The sequence below is a fragment of the Atractosteus spatula genome, chromosome 14, assembly GCF_055471065.1.
Source record: "Atractosteus spatula isolate fAtrSpa1 chromosome 14, fAtrSpa1.hap1, whole genome shotgun sequence".
NCBI lineage: Eukaryota > Metazoa > Chordata > Actinopteri > Semionotiformes > Lepisosteidae > Atractosteus > Atractosteus spatula.
Window position 1 is genome coordinate 31,429,269 of NC_142719.1, and position 15,450 is coordinate 31,444,718.

The following is a 15,450-nucleotide window of genomic DNA, read 5'->3' on the forward strand; positions in this document are numbered from 1 at the left end:
GGGACTGTAGCTCCTATTGTAACAAGACTGTTCTACTGCAATGGGACTGTAGCTCCTATTGTAACAGGACTGTTCTCCTGTACTGGACTGTAGCTTCTATTGTAACAGGACTGTTCTACTGTACTGGACTGTAGCTCCTATTGTAACAGGACTGTTCTCCTGTACTGGGACTGTAGCTCCTATTGTAACAAAACTGTTCACTGTACTAAGACTGGGCACTGGAACTGTAGCCCCTGTCATAACGTGTTCTGCTGTACAGGGACTGTAAATGTAATTGTAAAACGCTATGGTAAAAGCTGTTCAGTGAATGGTTCACCTCGAGAAAGTCTGTTTCATGTTCAATACTCCTCCGTAGCACCAGAGGGCGCGAGTATCCCTCGGGCCACATGGCGAGTTACAAATCAAGCAGGAAAGGGAAGTGACGTCACGGATTCAGTATCCACACGTGTTGTGTCTGTAGACCGCGTCTCTAAAGCCAGAAGGCTGAATTTCGGGCGCAATTCACGCGAGTAAAAGAATAAGCAGAAGAAATTTAAAAAAATGACCAAAGCGAAAAAGGAGAAGGCGGAGGAGGAGAGCGGCAGCACGGAGAACACGTATCAGGACCTCATCGCCAATATCAACGCCATTGCCCAGCCGCTGGCGTCTCGGAAGCTCACGAAGAAACTGTACAAGTGCGTCAAGAAGGGTAGGAGCACTGCCGCCTTACTGCTGCTGTTAACACGAGTGTGGACGCCTCTCTCCGGGCCGAGACGGGGTACCGTGCACGTCGGAGTTAATGCGCTGTTCATTAAAGCTGTGCTGCATGTCTCTCCATAAACAGCTACTGGCGATAAGGAGCAGACTGGTTATTTTGCTCGCTTTTCGATGCCCTCTCCTTTCTCTCTCCCTCCCCAACTCTTCTCCGTCTTCCCCTCTTTTCTCTCCCCCCTCTCATTCCTCCTACATTCAAACAGCTTTATTGGCGGGGCCGATGAGTTACAGTGATGCCAAAGCACATACAACTAACACGTTTACAGACATTTAAATACGGAGTATCATTGAGAGACGGGATCACTGTCTGTTCCTCAGGCTGTGCCAGGAGATCACACGCTGGGCTGCAGCTCTATTGAGTTTCCTCTCCCAGTAGCAGCGGAAGCTACAATTGTGTAATTCAAGAGTATTTACTCTCTCACTCTATCCCAGCCTCCAAGCAGAAGCAGATCCGTAGAGGGGTGAAGGAGGTCCAGAAGTTCATCAACAAGGGGGAGAAGGGGTGAGTCAGAGGCGACTTTGGTGTGAGTGTGTCAGGTTGCATCAGTTGTGTTGCTGTGTGTGTGGGTCAGGTGGGGAGTGTTGCCGTGCAGGACTGTGGTGATGATGTGTGTGTGGGTCAGGTGGAGAGTGTTGTTGTGCAGGACTGTGGTGATGCTGTGTGTGTGGGTCAGGTGGGGAGTGTTGCCGTGCAGGACTGTGGTGATGCTGTGTGTGTGGGTCAGGTGGGGAGTGTTGCCGTGCAGGACTGTGGTGATGCTGTGTGTGTGGGTCAGGTGGAGAGTGTTGTTGTGCAGGACTGTGGTGATGCTGTGTGTGTGGGTCAGGTGGGGAGTGTTGTTGTGCAGGACTGTGGTGATGTTGTGTGTGTGGGTCAGGTGGGGAGTGTTGCCGTGCAGGACTGTGGTGATGCTGTGTGTGGGTCAGGTGGGGGGTGTTGTACAGGACTGTGGTGATGCTGTGTGTGTGGGTCAGGTGGGGAGTGTTGCCGTGCAGGACTGTGGTGATGCTGTGTGTGGGTCAGGTGGGGGGTGTTGTACAGGACTGTGGTGATGCTGTGTGTGGGTCAGGTGGGGGGTGTTGTTGTACAGGACTGTGGTGATGCTGTGTGTGTGGGTCAGGTGGGGAGTGTTGCCGTGCAGGACTGTGGTGATGCCGTGTGTGTGGGTCAGGTGGGGAGTGTTGCTGTGCAGGACTGTGGTGATGCCGTGTGTGTGGGTCAGGTGGGGGGTGTTGTACAGGACTGTGGTGATGCTGTGTGTGTGGGTCAGGTGGGGGGTGTTGTTGTGCAGGACTGTGGTGATGCTGTGTGTGTGGGTCAGGTGGGGAGTGTTGCCGTGCAGGACTGTGGTGATGCTGTGTGTGTGGGTCAGGTGGGGAGTGTTGCCGTGCAGGACTGTGGTGATGCTGTGTGTGGGTCAGGTGGGGGGTGTTGTACAGGACTGTGGTGATGCTGTGTGTGTGGGTCAGGTGGGGAGTGTTGCCGTGCAGGACTGTGGTGATGCTGTGTGTGTGGGTCAGGTGGGGAGTGTTGCTGTGCAGGACTGTGGTGATGCTGTGTGTGTGGGTCAGGTGGGGAGTGTTGTTGTGCAGGACTGTGGTGATGCTGTGTGTGTGGGTCAGGTGGGGAGTGTTGCTGTGCAGGACTGTGGTGATGCTGTGTGTGTGGGTCAGGTGGGGAGTGTTGCTGTGCAGGACTGTGGTGATGCTATGTGTGTGGGTCAGGTGGGGAGTGTTGCTGTGCAGGACTGTGGTGATGCTGTGTGTGTGGGTCAGGTGGGGGGTGTTGTACAGGACTGTGGTGATGCTGTGTGTGTGGGTCAGGTGGGGAGTGTTGTTGTGCAGGACTGTGGTGATGCTGTGTGTGTGGGTCAGGTGGGGAGTGTTGCCGTACAGGACTGTGGTGATGCTGTGTGTGGGTCAGGTGGGGGGTGTTGTACAGGACTGTGGCGATGCCGTGTGTGTGGGTCAGGTGGGGGGTGTTGTTGTGCAGGACTGTGGTGATGCCGTGTGTGTGGGTCAGGTGGGGAGTGTTGCCGTGCAGGACTGTGGTGATGCGGTGTGTGTGGGTCAGGTGGGGAGTGTTGCCGTGTGCAGGACTGTGGTGATGCCGTGTGTGTGGGTCAGGTGGGGAGTGTTGCCATGTGCAGGACTGTGGTGATGCGGTGTGTGTGGGTCAGGTGGGGAGTGTTGCCGTGTGCAGGACTGTGGTGATGCCGTGTGTGTGGGTCAGGTGGGGAGTGTTGCCATGTGCAGGACTGTGGTGATGCCGTGTGTGTGGGTCAGGTGGGGAGTGTTGCCGTGTGCAGGACTGTGGTGATGCCGTGTGTGGGTCAGGTGGGGAGTGTTGCCGTGTGCAGGACTGTGGTGATGCCGTGTGTGTGGGTCAGGTGGGGAGTGTTGCCGTGCAGGACTGTGGTGATGCCGTGTGTGTGGGTCAGGTGGGGAGTGTTGCCGTGCAGGACTGTGGTGATGCCGTGTGTGTGGGTCAGGTGGGGAGTGTTGCTGTGCAGGACTGTGGTGATGCTGTGTGTGTGGGTCAGGTGGGGAGTGTTGCTGTGCAGGACTGTGGTGATGCTGTGTGTGGGTCAGGTGGGGGGTGTTGTACAGGACTGTGGTGATGCCGTGTGTGTGGGTCAGGTGGGGAGTGTTGCTGTGCAGGACTGTGGTGATGCCGTGTGTGTGGGTCGGGTGGGGAGTGTTGTTGTGCAGGACTGTGGTGATGCTGTGTGTGTGGGTCAGGTGGGGAGTGTTGCTGTGCAGGACTGTGGTGATGCTGTGTGTGTGGTTCAGGTGGAGAGTGAGTGATGCTGTGTTCCTGACTTCTTGTCACTGTGCAGGATTGTGGTGTTGGCTGGGGACACACTGCCTATCGATGTGTACTGTCACATCCCTGTCATGTGTGAGGACCGCAGCCTGCCCTACGCCTACGTCCCTTCTAAAGTGGTGAGAATCCCTCGTTATGCCATCATTACACCCTCCTCAACGCAGTCCTCCAGATTGTACCATCTGTATGGTTCTAGTGTTGAAGCCAACACTAAATGCTGCAGATAGTCCCTGAGGAGTCCAGTACACTGACACAGCCCAGTCACAGGCTCTAGACTCTTCTAGTTCCTGTGGAGTCCAGTACACTGACACTGCCCAGTCACAGGCTCTAGACTCTTCTAGTCCCTGTGGAGTCCAGCACACTGACACAGACCAGTCACAGGGCTCTAGACTCTTCTAGTCCCTGTGGAGTCCAGGACACTGACACAGCCCAGTCACAGGCTCTAGACTCTTCTAGTCCCTGTGGAGTCCAGTACACTGACACAGCCCAGTCACAGGCTCTAGACTCTTCTAGTCCCTGTGGAGTCCAGTACACTGACACAGCCCAGTCACAGGGCTCTAGACTCTTCCAGTCCCTGTGGAGTCCAGTTCACTGACACAGCCCAGTCACAGGCTCTAGACTCTTCTAGTCCCTGTGGAGTCCAGGACACTGACACGGCCCAGTCACAGGCTCTAGACTCTTCTAGTCCCTGTGGAGTCCAGTACACTGACACAGCCCAGTCACAGGCTCTAGACTCTTCTAGTCCCTGTGGAGTCCAGCACACTGACACAGCCCAGTCACAGGCTCTAGACTCTTCCAGTCCCTGTGGAGTCCAGTACACTGACACAGACCAGTCACAGGGCTCTAGACTCTTCCAGTCCCTCTGGAGTCCAGTACACTGAAGCGGCCCAGTCACAGGCTCTAGACTCTTCTAGTCCCTGTGGAGTCCAGTACACTGACACAGCCCAGTCACAGGCTCTAGACTCTTCCAGTACACTGACACAGCCCAGTCACAGGCTCTAGACTCTTCTAGTCCCTGTGGAGTCCAGTACACTGACACAGCCCAGTCACAGGCTCTAGACTCTTCTAGTCCCTGTGGAGTCCAGTACACTGACACAGCCCAGTCACAGGCTCTAGACTCTTCCAGTACACTGACACAGCCCAGTCACAGGCTCTAGACTCTTCTAGTCCCTGTGGAGTCCAGTACACTGACATAGCCCAGTCACAGGGCTCTAGACTCTTCCAGTCCCTGTGGAGTCCAGTACACTGACACAGCCCAGTCACAGGCTCTAGACTCTTCCAGTACACTGACACAGCCCAGTCACAGGCTCTAGACTCTTCTAGTCCCTGTGGAGTCCAGTACACTGACACAGCCCAGTCACAGGCTCTAGACTCTTCTAGTCCCTGTGGAGTCCAGTACACTGACACAGCCCAGTCACAGGCTCTAGACTCTTCCAGTACACTGACACAGCCCAGTCACAGGCTCTAGACTCTTCTAGTCCCTGTGGAGTCCAGTACACTGACATAGCCCAGTCACAGGGCTCTAGACTCTTCCAGTCCCTGTGGAGTCCAGTACACTGACACAGACCAGTCACAGGGCTCTAGACTCTTCTAGTCCCTGTGGAGTCCAGGACACTGACACAGCCCAGTCACAGGCTCTAGACTCTTCTAGTCCCTGTGGAGTCCAGGACACTGACACAGCCCAGTCACAGGCTCTAGACTCTTCCAGTCCCTGTGGAGTCCAGTACACTGACACAGCCCAGTCACAGGGCTCTAGACTCTTCCAGTCCCTGTGGAGTCCAGGACACTGACACAGCCCAGTCACAGGCTCTAGACTCTTCTAGTCCCTGTGGAGTCCAGGACACTGACACAGCCCAGTCACAGGCTCTAGACTCTTCTAGTCCCTGTGGAGTCCAGTACACTGACACAGCCCAGTCACAGGGCTCTAGACTCTTCCAGTCCCTGTGGAGTCCAGTACACTGACACAGCCCAGTCACAGGGCTCTAGACTCTTCCAGTCCCTGTGGAGTCCAGTTCACTGACACAGCCCAGTCACAGGCTCTAGACTCTTCTAGTCCCTGTGGAGTCCAGGACACTGACACGGCCCAGTCACAGGCTCTAGACTCTTCTAGTCCCTGTGGAGTCCAGTACACTGACACAGCCCAGTCACAGGGCTCTAGACTCTTCCAGTCCCTGTGGAGTCCAGGACACTGACACAGCCCAGTCACAGGGCTCTAGACTCTTCTAGTCCCTGTGGAGTCCAGGACACTGACACAGCCCAGTCACAGGCTCTAGACTCTTCTAGTCCCTGTGGAGTCCAGGACACTGACACAGCCCAGTCACAGGCTCTAGACTCTTCCAGTACACTGACACAGCCCGGTCACAGGGCTCTAGACTCTTCCAGTCCCTGTGGAGTCCAGGACACTGACACAGCCCAGTCACAGGCTCTAGACTCTTCCAGTACACTGACACAGCCCAGTCACAGGGCTCTAGACTCTTCCGGTCCCTGTGGAGTCCAGTACACTGACACAGCCCAGTCACAGGGCTCTAGACTCTTCTAGTCCCTGTGGAGTCCAGGACACTGACACGGCCCAGTCACAGGCTCTAGACTCTTCTAGTCCCTGTGGAGTCCAGGACACTGACACAGCCCAGTCACAGGCTCTAGACTCTTCTAGTCCCTGTGGAGTCCAGGACACTGACACGGCCCAGTCACGGGGCTCTAGACTCTTCAAGTCCCTGTGGAGTCCAGGACACTGACACAGCCCAGTCACAGGCTCTAGACTCTTCTAGTCCCTGTGGAGTCCAGGACACTGACACAGCCCAGTCACAGGCTCTAGACTCTTCTAGTCCCTGTGGAGTCCAGGACACTGACACAGCCCAGTCACAGGCTCTAGACTCTTCCAGTCCCTGTGGAGCCCAGGACACTTGTGGGTATTCAAGCCTGTGTTTCTCTCTCTGCAGGATCTGGGCACCTCAGCTGGCTCCAAGCGCCCAACCTGTGTGATAATGATCAAACCCCACGAGGACTACCAGGAGGCCTATGACGAGTGCCTGGAGGAGGTGACCTCTCTTCCTGCGCCTCTCTGACCGCGCCACACCCCTCAGTAGCCTGCCCGGGACACGCCCTGCCCCCCCCCCCCCTCCCTTCCCCTAGCTGTTGCGATTCGGTCCAGGTTCTCTCTGTGAGACAGTGGTTTGTGCACAGAGACCACAGCTGTGGCACAACACCAAGCACGCGAAGGAGCAGACCCCAACACTGCAGCGGTGTCCTGTGTGCTTTTCACAGGGCCTGACAAGGATGCTCTTGAGGAGTGCGGAAAGCCAGACCGTTCGCGTTATCACCAGTCTTATAAAATTCCTGTCCCCTGCGCGTGGCTGGCTGGTGGTGAACAGCAGCAGCATCTCCCACCTCTTTCTGTCCCCTTTTCCTTCTCCATTCCGGGCGGGATGCCTGTCTGTGCCTGTCCCGGTGCAGCCGGGTGCAGGGCTCCGTTCCCGGACCGGAATCCAGGCATGAAGCTCCTTCGGGATTCAAGTTCTGTAACTGGACACTCAGAGCAATAGGAACTTCAGTACCCTTCTGCACTCTGCTGGCCGCTATGAGGAACTGCGGCTCTGCCCCCCTGTATGTGTGTTCATGAGCAAGTGTTGGACAGCATTTAACCGTTTCCTAACTTTTTTAAAATTCCTTCCTGCACAATAAAGATCCAGTGTTTAGTCTTTGTACTGTTGTTGAAGACTTGGTGTTTATTTTGACTCTGCTGCTGAAGCCATAACCAATGTTAGGGTATAAAGTTAAAAATAAGGTCTCTTGCAACATTGGAAGAAGTAAAGGTTTATTCCAATGCTGCAAAGAGAAGAAAGAAAACACAACGTTTCGGCTGTGGAGTCTTCTTCAGGTGTGAGAGAGACAGGGCAGTCAGCAAAGATAATAAAGCACAGGAAAACACAAGCCAGGAGAGAGGAGGAGGCGGGAGCAGAGGGGAGGCAGAGTGGCCACTCAGGTGGTGCGAGGTCGAGAGAGAGGTGAGGAGAGGGGTGGAAGAAAACAAGTCTGTTGTTGAGAGAAGGGGGAAGTGTGAGCCAAGTTTCAGGATCATTTTAGTTTCTGATGTCTTTCTGCGATGGGAGTCAAGAAACCCTTTTGAGAACGCAGACGGAGAGATTAGAGTGGTCATGGCTGTCTGAGGTGAAATGAGAAACTATGGGCTTGGAGAGATTTTAATCTTCGCAGCCCTAACGTCCTCTGAAGCGGTCTCCGAGTCTCTTTCCGGTTTCCCCAGTGTAGACGGCTGGGCATTTACTGCAAGAGATACAGTAAATGAGGTTGCTGGAGGTACAAGATGTCATCCGAGTGATCAGGAATTGTCCTGAGGTGGAACTGCGCCACCCGGGCCCAAGAAAGTTCTGGGGAAAAAATCCAGCACTGAGCTTAAATATTGTCTAAGTAGTTTGTGGATGCTAACCCTAACCCTACCTCGGGTGTCAACTGAGCATTTCTGCGATCCATATCTGAGCCTCTCTGGGCATCGGATTTTGCCTTGTTCCCCAAACCTAAAGGTAAGAGTGGGAAACGATCAAGACTGTTGATCAAAGCTCTTCAGTTATGCTTGGTGACAATTTTTAACCCAAACGACTCAGTTTCGGGATACAACTACCGTGCGGTGTCCTGCACAAACCCAGGCCCCAGAGAGTTTCTGAAAAACAAATGTGAAAATGAGTGTGGTGTTATTTATGTACTTGCAGGTGATACAGCGAGCTCTGTTGCAGGGGAAAATGCAGCCTACGCATGCTGACGCGGCTAACTACCTGAACTACTCTTGCAGCATTTATGCTTTTTCCACTAGCACACAAGGATCGTGAATGTCAAATTGCACTTGTTTTTAAGAAAAAACACGCATGTTTTGTCTATTTCCTCTTCTAATCCATTATTAGTCAGAAATCCAGTTTTAATGCATGATCATTCTAAGGGTCTCATCCAGCTGTTTCTCAGAATCTGTTCAGGGTATCTGCTTTAATAACATGGTTGGACATCTTGTTCCACACTCCCACCACTCTCTGTGTAAAGAAGAGCCTCCTGTTCTGACTGGAGGATCTCATCCAGCTGATTGCTGAAGGAAGCCAGGCTATCAGCTTCAACATCTTGTTCCACACTCCCACCACTCTCTGTGTAAAGAAGAGCCTCCTGTTCTGACTGGAGGATCTCATCCAGCTGATTGCTGAAGGAAGCCAGGCTATCAGCTTCAACATCTTGTTCCACACTCCCACCACTCTCTGTGTAAAGAAGAGCCTCCTGGTCTGACTGGAGGATCTCATCCAGCTGATTGCTGAGGGAAGCCAGGCTATCAGCTTCAACATCTTGTTCCACACTCCCACCACTCTCTGTGTAAAGAAGAGCCTCCTGTTCTGACTGGAGGATCTCATCCAGCTGATTGCTGAGGGAAGCCAGGCTATCAGCTACAACATCTTGTTCCACACTCCCACCACTCTCTGTGTAAAGAAGAGCCTCCTGTTCTGACTGGAGGATCTCATCCAGCTGATTGCTGAGGGAAGCCAGGCTATCAGCTTCAACATCTTGTTCCACACTCCCACCGTCCATTAAACCAGGTTAATTCTGTAAAATCTCGGTTGATGCCCAGTTTAACCAGCTACATTCAGTTGAGTGAGAACGTTTTTGTAAAACTGAAAACACAACACATTAGTATAGCAGGCCCTTTAATGCAGCCTCGGAGAAGCAACTTGCCCAATGGTACAACATGCTTCAGCCTGGGGTTCGAGCCTGGGACCCTCTGGACCAGAGGCTCGAGCACTGACCCCTGGTGCAGTCTGCTAGTCACGCTGGGGTCACTGCGTGAGCAGGACTGTTCTGGCTTGAGAAACTGTCACAGGACAGGTGGACCGGTGGAAACCGGCAAATGAAAAGAGGAGACGTGGGGTCTTAATGTACATTAAGGGCTTCTGTAAAATGAGCTGCACTGCGGGAGCCTCCCGTGAGCATTCCTGGTCACTCGGCAGCAGGTGGTGCAGTTCCAGTTTTCTACCACTGGGTGGCAGTGGCGTCCCACCTGCAAGCAAGCACCGCCTGTTTGCGCTCACCGGCCATGTCCGTCCACAAGAGGGCGCTGTTCTTCTGAATTCCCCTGAAAAAGGTTTGATTTTTTTTTTTAAAGCAGCCGCCTTTTCTCAACATCTTGCCTGCACTCTCCTTATATCACTCTGTGGCTCTGCTTTTCTGTCTCCTTGGTTCTGCCTGTGCCCAGGCTCCTGTATTTAGTGAAGAAACACCCAGTGTTAGCTGTTGAAACTGATAAACAGTTGGTACCACTGACACTGCCAGCATCCAGCTGGCTTCTGTGTCCCATTCGGCACAGCTCTCCTCATCCACACCAAGGCCAGGGCTGTGAAAATTGTTTATTCGATGTTGACATCTCAAATATTTTATGGTCAAATAGGATTTTTTCTTGTTTGTTGTGTTTTTCCCTCAATCTTGTATATAAGCCCGAGAGAGAGTGGGCTCTGCAGCGCAGATCTGCTCAGGAAAGGGAGAGCAGGGACTGGAGTCGGACTGGAGGGTCTGCTGGGATTCCCTTTCGGAAAACCCTGGAGTCCGGCGTGGCTGGAAAACTGGGGATTCTCCTCCCCTCGGGAATCTGGGCGTCCACCAGGGGTTCGATCCGGGGACGCCTCCTGTGCTGTGTTCCCCTGAACTGGGACCGCCTGGGGAGAGTTCAGAGGTCATGCCCTGCTGTCTCCATGGGCCTGTGGACTCCGACAGGACAGGACTGCAGCCAGCTCGTGCCAGACATCTGGAAACCCCCAGGACAGTTTGTTCAGGTGTTCCTCATTCCTAGCTCTTCCTGTGACCTTCCGGATTCGGGCTGTCTGCTGAGGTGAGCTGAGCAGAGGTCACGCAGCAGGGCTGAGGAGGAGCCGGATCTTCCCAGGCCTGAGGTGGGATTCCAGACAGTTTTCCGGGATGTTCACTCATCCCAGTCGCCAGCAGCGGAGGGGTTCTCCGGGTCCTTGTGGGTGGGCAGTGACCGACAGAGGGGTCTCAGATCATGGGGTGACAAATGGTGTTTGTTGTATCTCCCCCTCCTGTGTGCAGGAGACCCCCCCCCCCTGGGGCTCCCCAGAAACCCCTCCTCAATGAGAGGTGCAGGTTTTATGCAGAAATGACAGGCCTGCCAGCCTGCACTGGGAGAGCTTGACTGTCCAGCCAGGGGACCCTGCAGGACTGCGCTGCTCCAGCTCGCAGAGAGGCGGAGGAGGAGACTGGTGAGTGTCTGCCCAGGGCGAGAGACAGCGAAGAGCAACAGACCTGACAGGCTCAGTGACCATAGAAACTGGACACAGACAGACCTGACTGTCCAGAGAGGACAGGCTCAGTGACCACAGCCTGGCCATGGAAACTGGACACAGACAGACCTGACTGTCCAGAGAGGACAGGCTCAGTGACCACAGCCTGGCCATAGAAACTGGACACAGACAGACCTGACTGTCCAGAGAGGATAGGCTCAGTGACCACAGCCTGGCCATAGAAACTGGACACAGACAGACTTGGCTGTCCAGAGAGGACAGGCTCAGTGACCACAGCCTGGCCATAGAAACTGGACACAGACAGACCTGACTGTCCGGAGATGACAGGCTCAGTGACCACAGCCTGGCCATAGAAACTGGACACAGACAGACCTGACTGTCCAGAGAGGACAGGCTCAGTGACCACAGCCTGGCCATAGAAACTGGACACAGACAGACCTGACTGTCCAGAGAGGACAGGCTCAGTGACCACAGCCTGGCCATAGAAACTGGACACAGACAGACCTGACTGTCCAGAGAGGACAGGCTCAGTGACCACAGCCTGGCCATAGAAACTGGACACAGACAGACCTGACTGTCCAGAGAGGACAGGCTCAGTGACCACAGCCTGGCCATAGAAACGGAGACAGACAGACCTGACTGTCCAGAGAGGACAGGCTCAGTGACCACAGCCTGGCCATAGAAACTGGACACAGACAGACCTGACTGTCCAGAGAGGACAGGCTCAGTGACCACAGCCTGGCCATAGAAACGGAGACAGAGATGCACATTCTGCTGCTCTGTGAGAAACTCTGTAATCAGACAAACATTCTTCCCTAAAATAACAAATCTAATCCCAGAATTCCCACACCTGCCAGAATCAGAACAGCTTCTGATCCTACTGGGAGAGTGAGAGGAGAGGAGAGAGGACGGGAGCTGTGCGTGCTCTCGGGGGCAGCCTGGCTGTCCCTGACGCGCTCGGTTGCGTGTGTCTGTGTTTACACACAACGCGGCGTGTGGTCAGGGCCAAGCCCAGGGCCCCCGGTCTGCCTGTCGCATGGCCTGACGTCTAAGCTCCGCTCAGTTTACTAAACACAGTGCGGGCGAGCTGGGGTTGGAGGGGAGTGTTGGGTAAACAGCTCGGCGCGAGCAGCGTGTGTTTGTGTTTTGGGTTGGCGGCCCAGCCTCTACCAGGAACTCGCTCCTCTTTCTCCGAGGAGAAACACTGGGAGGAGCAGGACCGACTGGAGGGCTTGTCTCCGCTGGTGCCAGCCAGAACGACACGGGGCCTCCTCTCCCCTGTCTCCGGAGGTCAAGGGCGCAGAAGAGAACCCAGATCCAACACCAGAGTCAAAAGGGTTCATTTTAATACTGGAGTCAGGGCTCTAGTTAAGAGAAAAGGGTTCATATTTAATACTGGAGTCAGGGCTCTAGTTTAGAGAAAAGGGTTCATATTTAATACTGGAGTCAGGGCTCTAGTTAAGAGAAAAGAGTTCATATTTAATACTGGAGTCAGGGCTCTAGTTAAGAGAAAAGAGTTCATATTTAATACTGGAGTCAGGGCTCTAGTTAAGAGAAAAGGGTTCATATTTAATACTGGAGTCAGGGCTCTAGTTAAGAGAAAAGGGTTCATATTTAATACTGGAGTCAGGGCTCTAGTTTAGAGAAAATGGTTCATATTTAATACTGGAGTCAGGGCTCTAGTTTAGAGAAAAGGGTTCATATTTAATACTGGAGTCAGGGCTCTAGTTTAGAGAAAAGGGTTCATATTTAATACTGGAGTCAGGGCTCTAGTTTAGAGAAAAGGGTTCATATTTAATACTGGAGTCATGGCTCTAGTTTAGAGAAAAGAGTTCATATTTAATACTGGAGTCAGGGCTCTAGTTTAGAGAAAAGGGTTCATATTTAATACTGGAGTCAGGGCTCTAGTTAACAGAAAAGGGGGCTTTGAGTAACACAGAAGGGGCTGTGCACAGCCGGGCCCGGTCCATGTGTATCAGAAATCTGACAGCTCCAGAACCCCTTTCGAACAGCCTGAGCTGCAGGGGCAACCCAGGAGCTGCCTGTGCTCTCTCCTCTCTTCCCATCTCAGCTCCTCCTGCAGGAGGCGTCCAAGACAGAGTGGGACCCCTGGACTAGTTCTGTTGCCTTGCACTGGGGGAAAGCTGTTTTTGGGTGTCTTGGAAGAGGCTCACTGCAGCTGATCTGGGAGGAGGTGCGCTGCCCCCCAGGTCACCCTGGACCCGGGTTCGAGTCCCAGCTGGCCCTGCCTCGGGGTGCGAGTGTCCCCCCTGAGTCCTGTGCTCAGCCCCGGACCCTGCACGCCCTCTGGACTAGAGCCCTGGCAGAGCCCGGCACTCTGATTACATCTCCGCACAGGGCCTTTAAAGTTAATGACCCTCCCCAGCCAGGGGCCTCCGCTGAGCCAGGCCAGGTTCCAGGCAGCGCAGTTCGGCGGGAACGGGCCCGGGTCCAGACGCGCCTCCGGCACTAGAACCGCGCTCTCCCAGGCAGATCGGAGCGCCTCTCTCTCTGCCAGGTACATCGCTCTCCCTGTGCTCACACACCGTGGTCACACTATGTTCACCCTCAGCTTTACTGCGCTGGTCTGTGCTTCTACCCTGATCTCACTGGGCTTTACTACACTGTACTGTGCTTCTACCCTGATCTCATGGGCTGTACTGCACTGTACTGTGCTTCTACCCTGATCTCACTGGGCTTTACTGCGCTGTACTGTGCTTCTACCCTGATCTCACTGGGCTTTACTGCACTGTACTGTGTTTTTACTCTGATATCACTGGGCTGTACTGCACTATTCTGTGCTTCTACCCTGATCTCACTGGGCATTATTGCGCTGTACTGTGCTTCTACCCTGATCTCATGGGCTTTACTGCGCTGGTCTGTGCTTCTACCCTGATCTCACTGGGCTTTACTGCGCTGTACTGTGCTTCTACCCTGATCTCACTGGGCTTTACTGCACTGTACTGTGTTTTTACTCTGATATCACTGGGCTGTACTGCACTATTCTGTGCTTCTACCCTGATCTCACTGGGCTTTACTGCGCTGTACTGTGCTTCTACCCTGATCTCACTGGGCATTATTGCACTGTACTGTGCTTTTATCTGATCTCACCTTGATCTCACTGGACAGTCCGTCAGCTCTGCTCATGCAGTGCCAGCAGGCTGCCCTCCCTGTGACACTCCAGCAGGACAGAGCAGAGCAGTGTGGAGACGCCTGTGGGGGGTGTAGTAGTGTAGAGATCTGAGAGATAGCAGGAATCCCAAGATGTTAATGTACCCACAGCAGCAAAGACCGTAGAGAGAGCGATAATCGACACAGCAATAATACCAATCGACTCCTCCATCTTCTATCCACTCTATCCAGTACAGGGTCGCGTGGGAGCCGGAGTCAGTCCCAGCAAGCAACGGGCACAAAGCAGTCCACCATTACAATAATAATAAGTATTAGAATAATAATAATTAACAGGAGGATGTGCTCCAGATCAGAGAATAGAATATTTAGCACTCTCCAGGAGTGAGAGCCTCAACCCAGGGAGCAGGAGAGCGGAGATCACCTCACACCACAGCCTGGGGCTCCCTGAGGGACCCCGTTACCCTGGGTGTCCTGGGCACCACCCCAGCCTGTCCAGGAACCCCAGAGCAGAGCAGGGGGGTGTCTGCCAGGCCGGGGGGCACACGGCCCTGATTGTGTCACCGAATAAAGGAGAAACCTTCCTGGAGCTCCTCCGTGTTCATTCTTGAGTCCTGTGTGTGTGTGTGTGTGGGGGGGGTGTTTGAGGGGTGCTGGTGGATTGATCCCCAGTGGGCATCGTGTCTCGGGCTCTGGCGCCGCGTTGTTACCCCACCTCGGCGGATTCTGGACCCGCGGACAAGCCGTGCAGGGCTGTTCCCTGAGGCTCAGAGCCCCCCTCCGCTGCGCCGCTGGTCAGGTCTGGGAGCGACGCACTGTGAGCTACAGTGTGGACCAAGCAGATTCAATGAACACATCTCCAGACACTGACGGTACAGCCACCTGTCTCCCCTCCTCTCTCTCCTCTCACCACTCAAATTCACATTCAGCTTCAAAGAGTTTTAAAGCAAATAGAATCAACACAAAATCTACAGACATTTACAGCTCCAACATATTATGCAAGATTTACATACAGCACGTAGAGCAGTATTGAGAGACGGGCTCACTGTCTTCCTCAGGCTGTGCCAGGAGATCACACGCTGGGCTGCAGCTCTATTGAGTTTCCTCTCCCAGTAGGAACAGAAGCTGATTCTGGCAGGAATGGGAATTCTGGGATTAGATTTTCCAGATCCCAGATTCCCAGATTAGATGGGTTATTTTAGGGAGGAGTGTTTGTGTAATTCCAGAGTATTTCTCACAGTGCAGCAGAAAGTGTATCTCTGTCTCTGCTTCTCCCTGCTGGCAGTGAGAACACAGGCTGTCCTCTCTGGACAGTCAGGTCTGTCTGTGTCCAGTTTCTATGGCCAGGCTGTGGTCACTGAGCCTGTCCTCTCTGGACAGTCAGGTCTGTCTGTGTCCAGTTTCTATGGCCAGGCTGTGGTCACTGAGCCTGTCCTCTCTGGA

At 53.9% G+C, this 15,450-nt stretch overlaps 1 protein-coding gene and 1 long non-coding RNA gene across 2 annotated transcripts; both read left to right on the top strand.

Annotated features, from left to right (window-relative positions):
* The first annotated feature begins 400 nt into the window (after window positions 1–400).
* On the top strand, window positions 401–7,282 carry nhp2 (NHP2 ribonucleoprotein homolog (yeast)). Its single transcript, XM_088933315.1, has 4 exons — window positions 401–688; window positions 1,186–1,255; window positions 3,594–3,699; window positions 6,520–7,282. The coding sequence occupies exons 1-4, from the start codon at window positions 541–543 to the stop codon at window positions 6,643–6,645; spliced, it is 450 nt and encodes a 149-aa protein (XP_088789441.1). The 5' UTR covers window positions 401–540; the 3' UTR covers window positions 6,646–7,282.
* A 2,796-nt stretch (window positions 7,283–10,078) lies between these two features.
* Window positions 10,079–14,596, top strand: LOC148821094 (uncharacterized). The gene is made up of 3 exons (XR_016094147.1): window positions 10,079–10,836; window positions 12,950–13,396; window positions 14,242–14,596. It is a non-coding gene; the product is annotated as an uncharacterized LOC148821094 (long non-coding RNA).
* Window positions 14,597–15,450: the final 854 nt, after the last annotated feature.

Coding starts and splice junctions, on each gene's coding strand:
- nhp2 (XM_088933315.1), top strand. CDS start 541: ATGACCAAAGCGAAAAAGGAGAAGGCGGAGGAGGAGAGCGGCAGCACG. Junction 1,256..3,593: donor ATCAACAAGGGGGAGAAGGG/GTGAGTCAGAGG, acceptor GTCACTGTGCAG/GATTGTGGTGTTGGCTGGGG. Junction 3,700..6,519: donor CCTACGTCCCTTCTAAAGTG/GTGAGAATCCCT, acceptor CTCTCTCTGCAG/GATCTGGGCACCTCAGCTGG.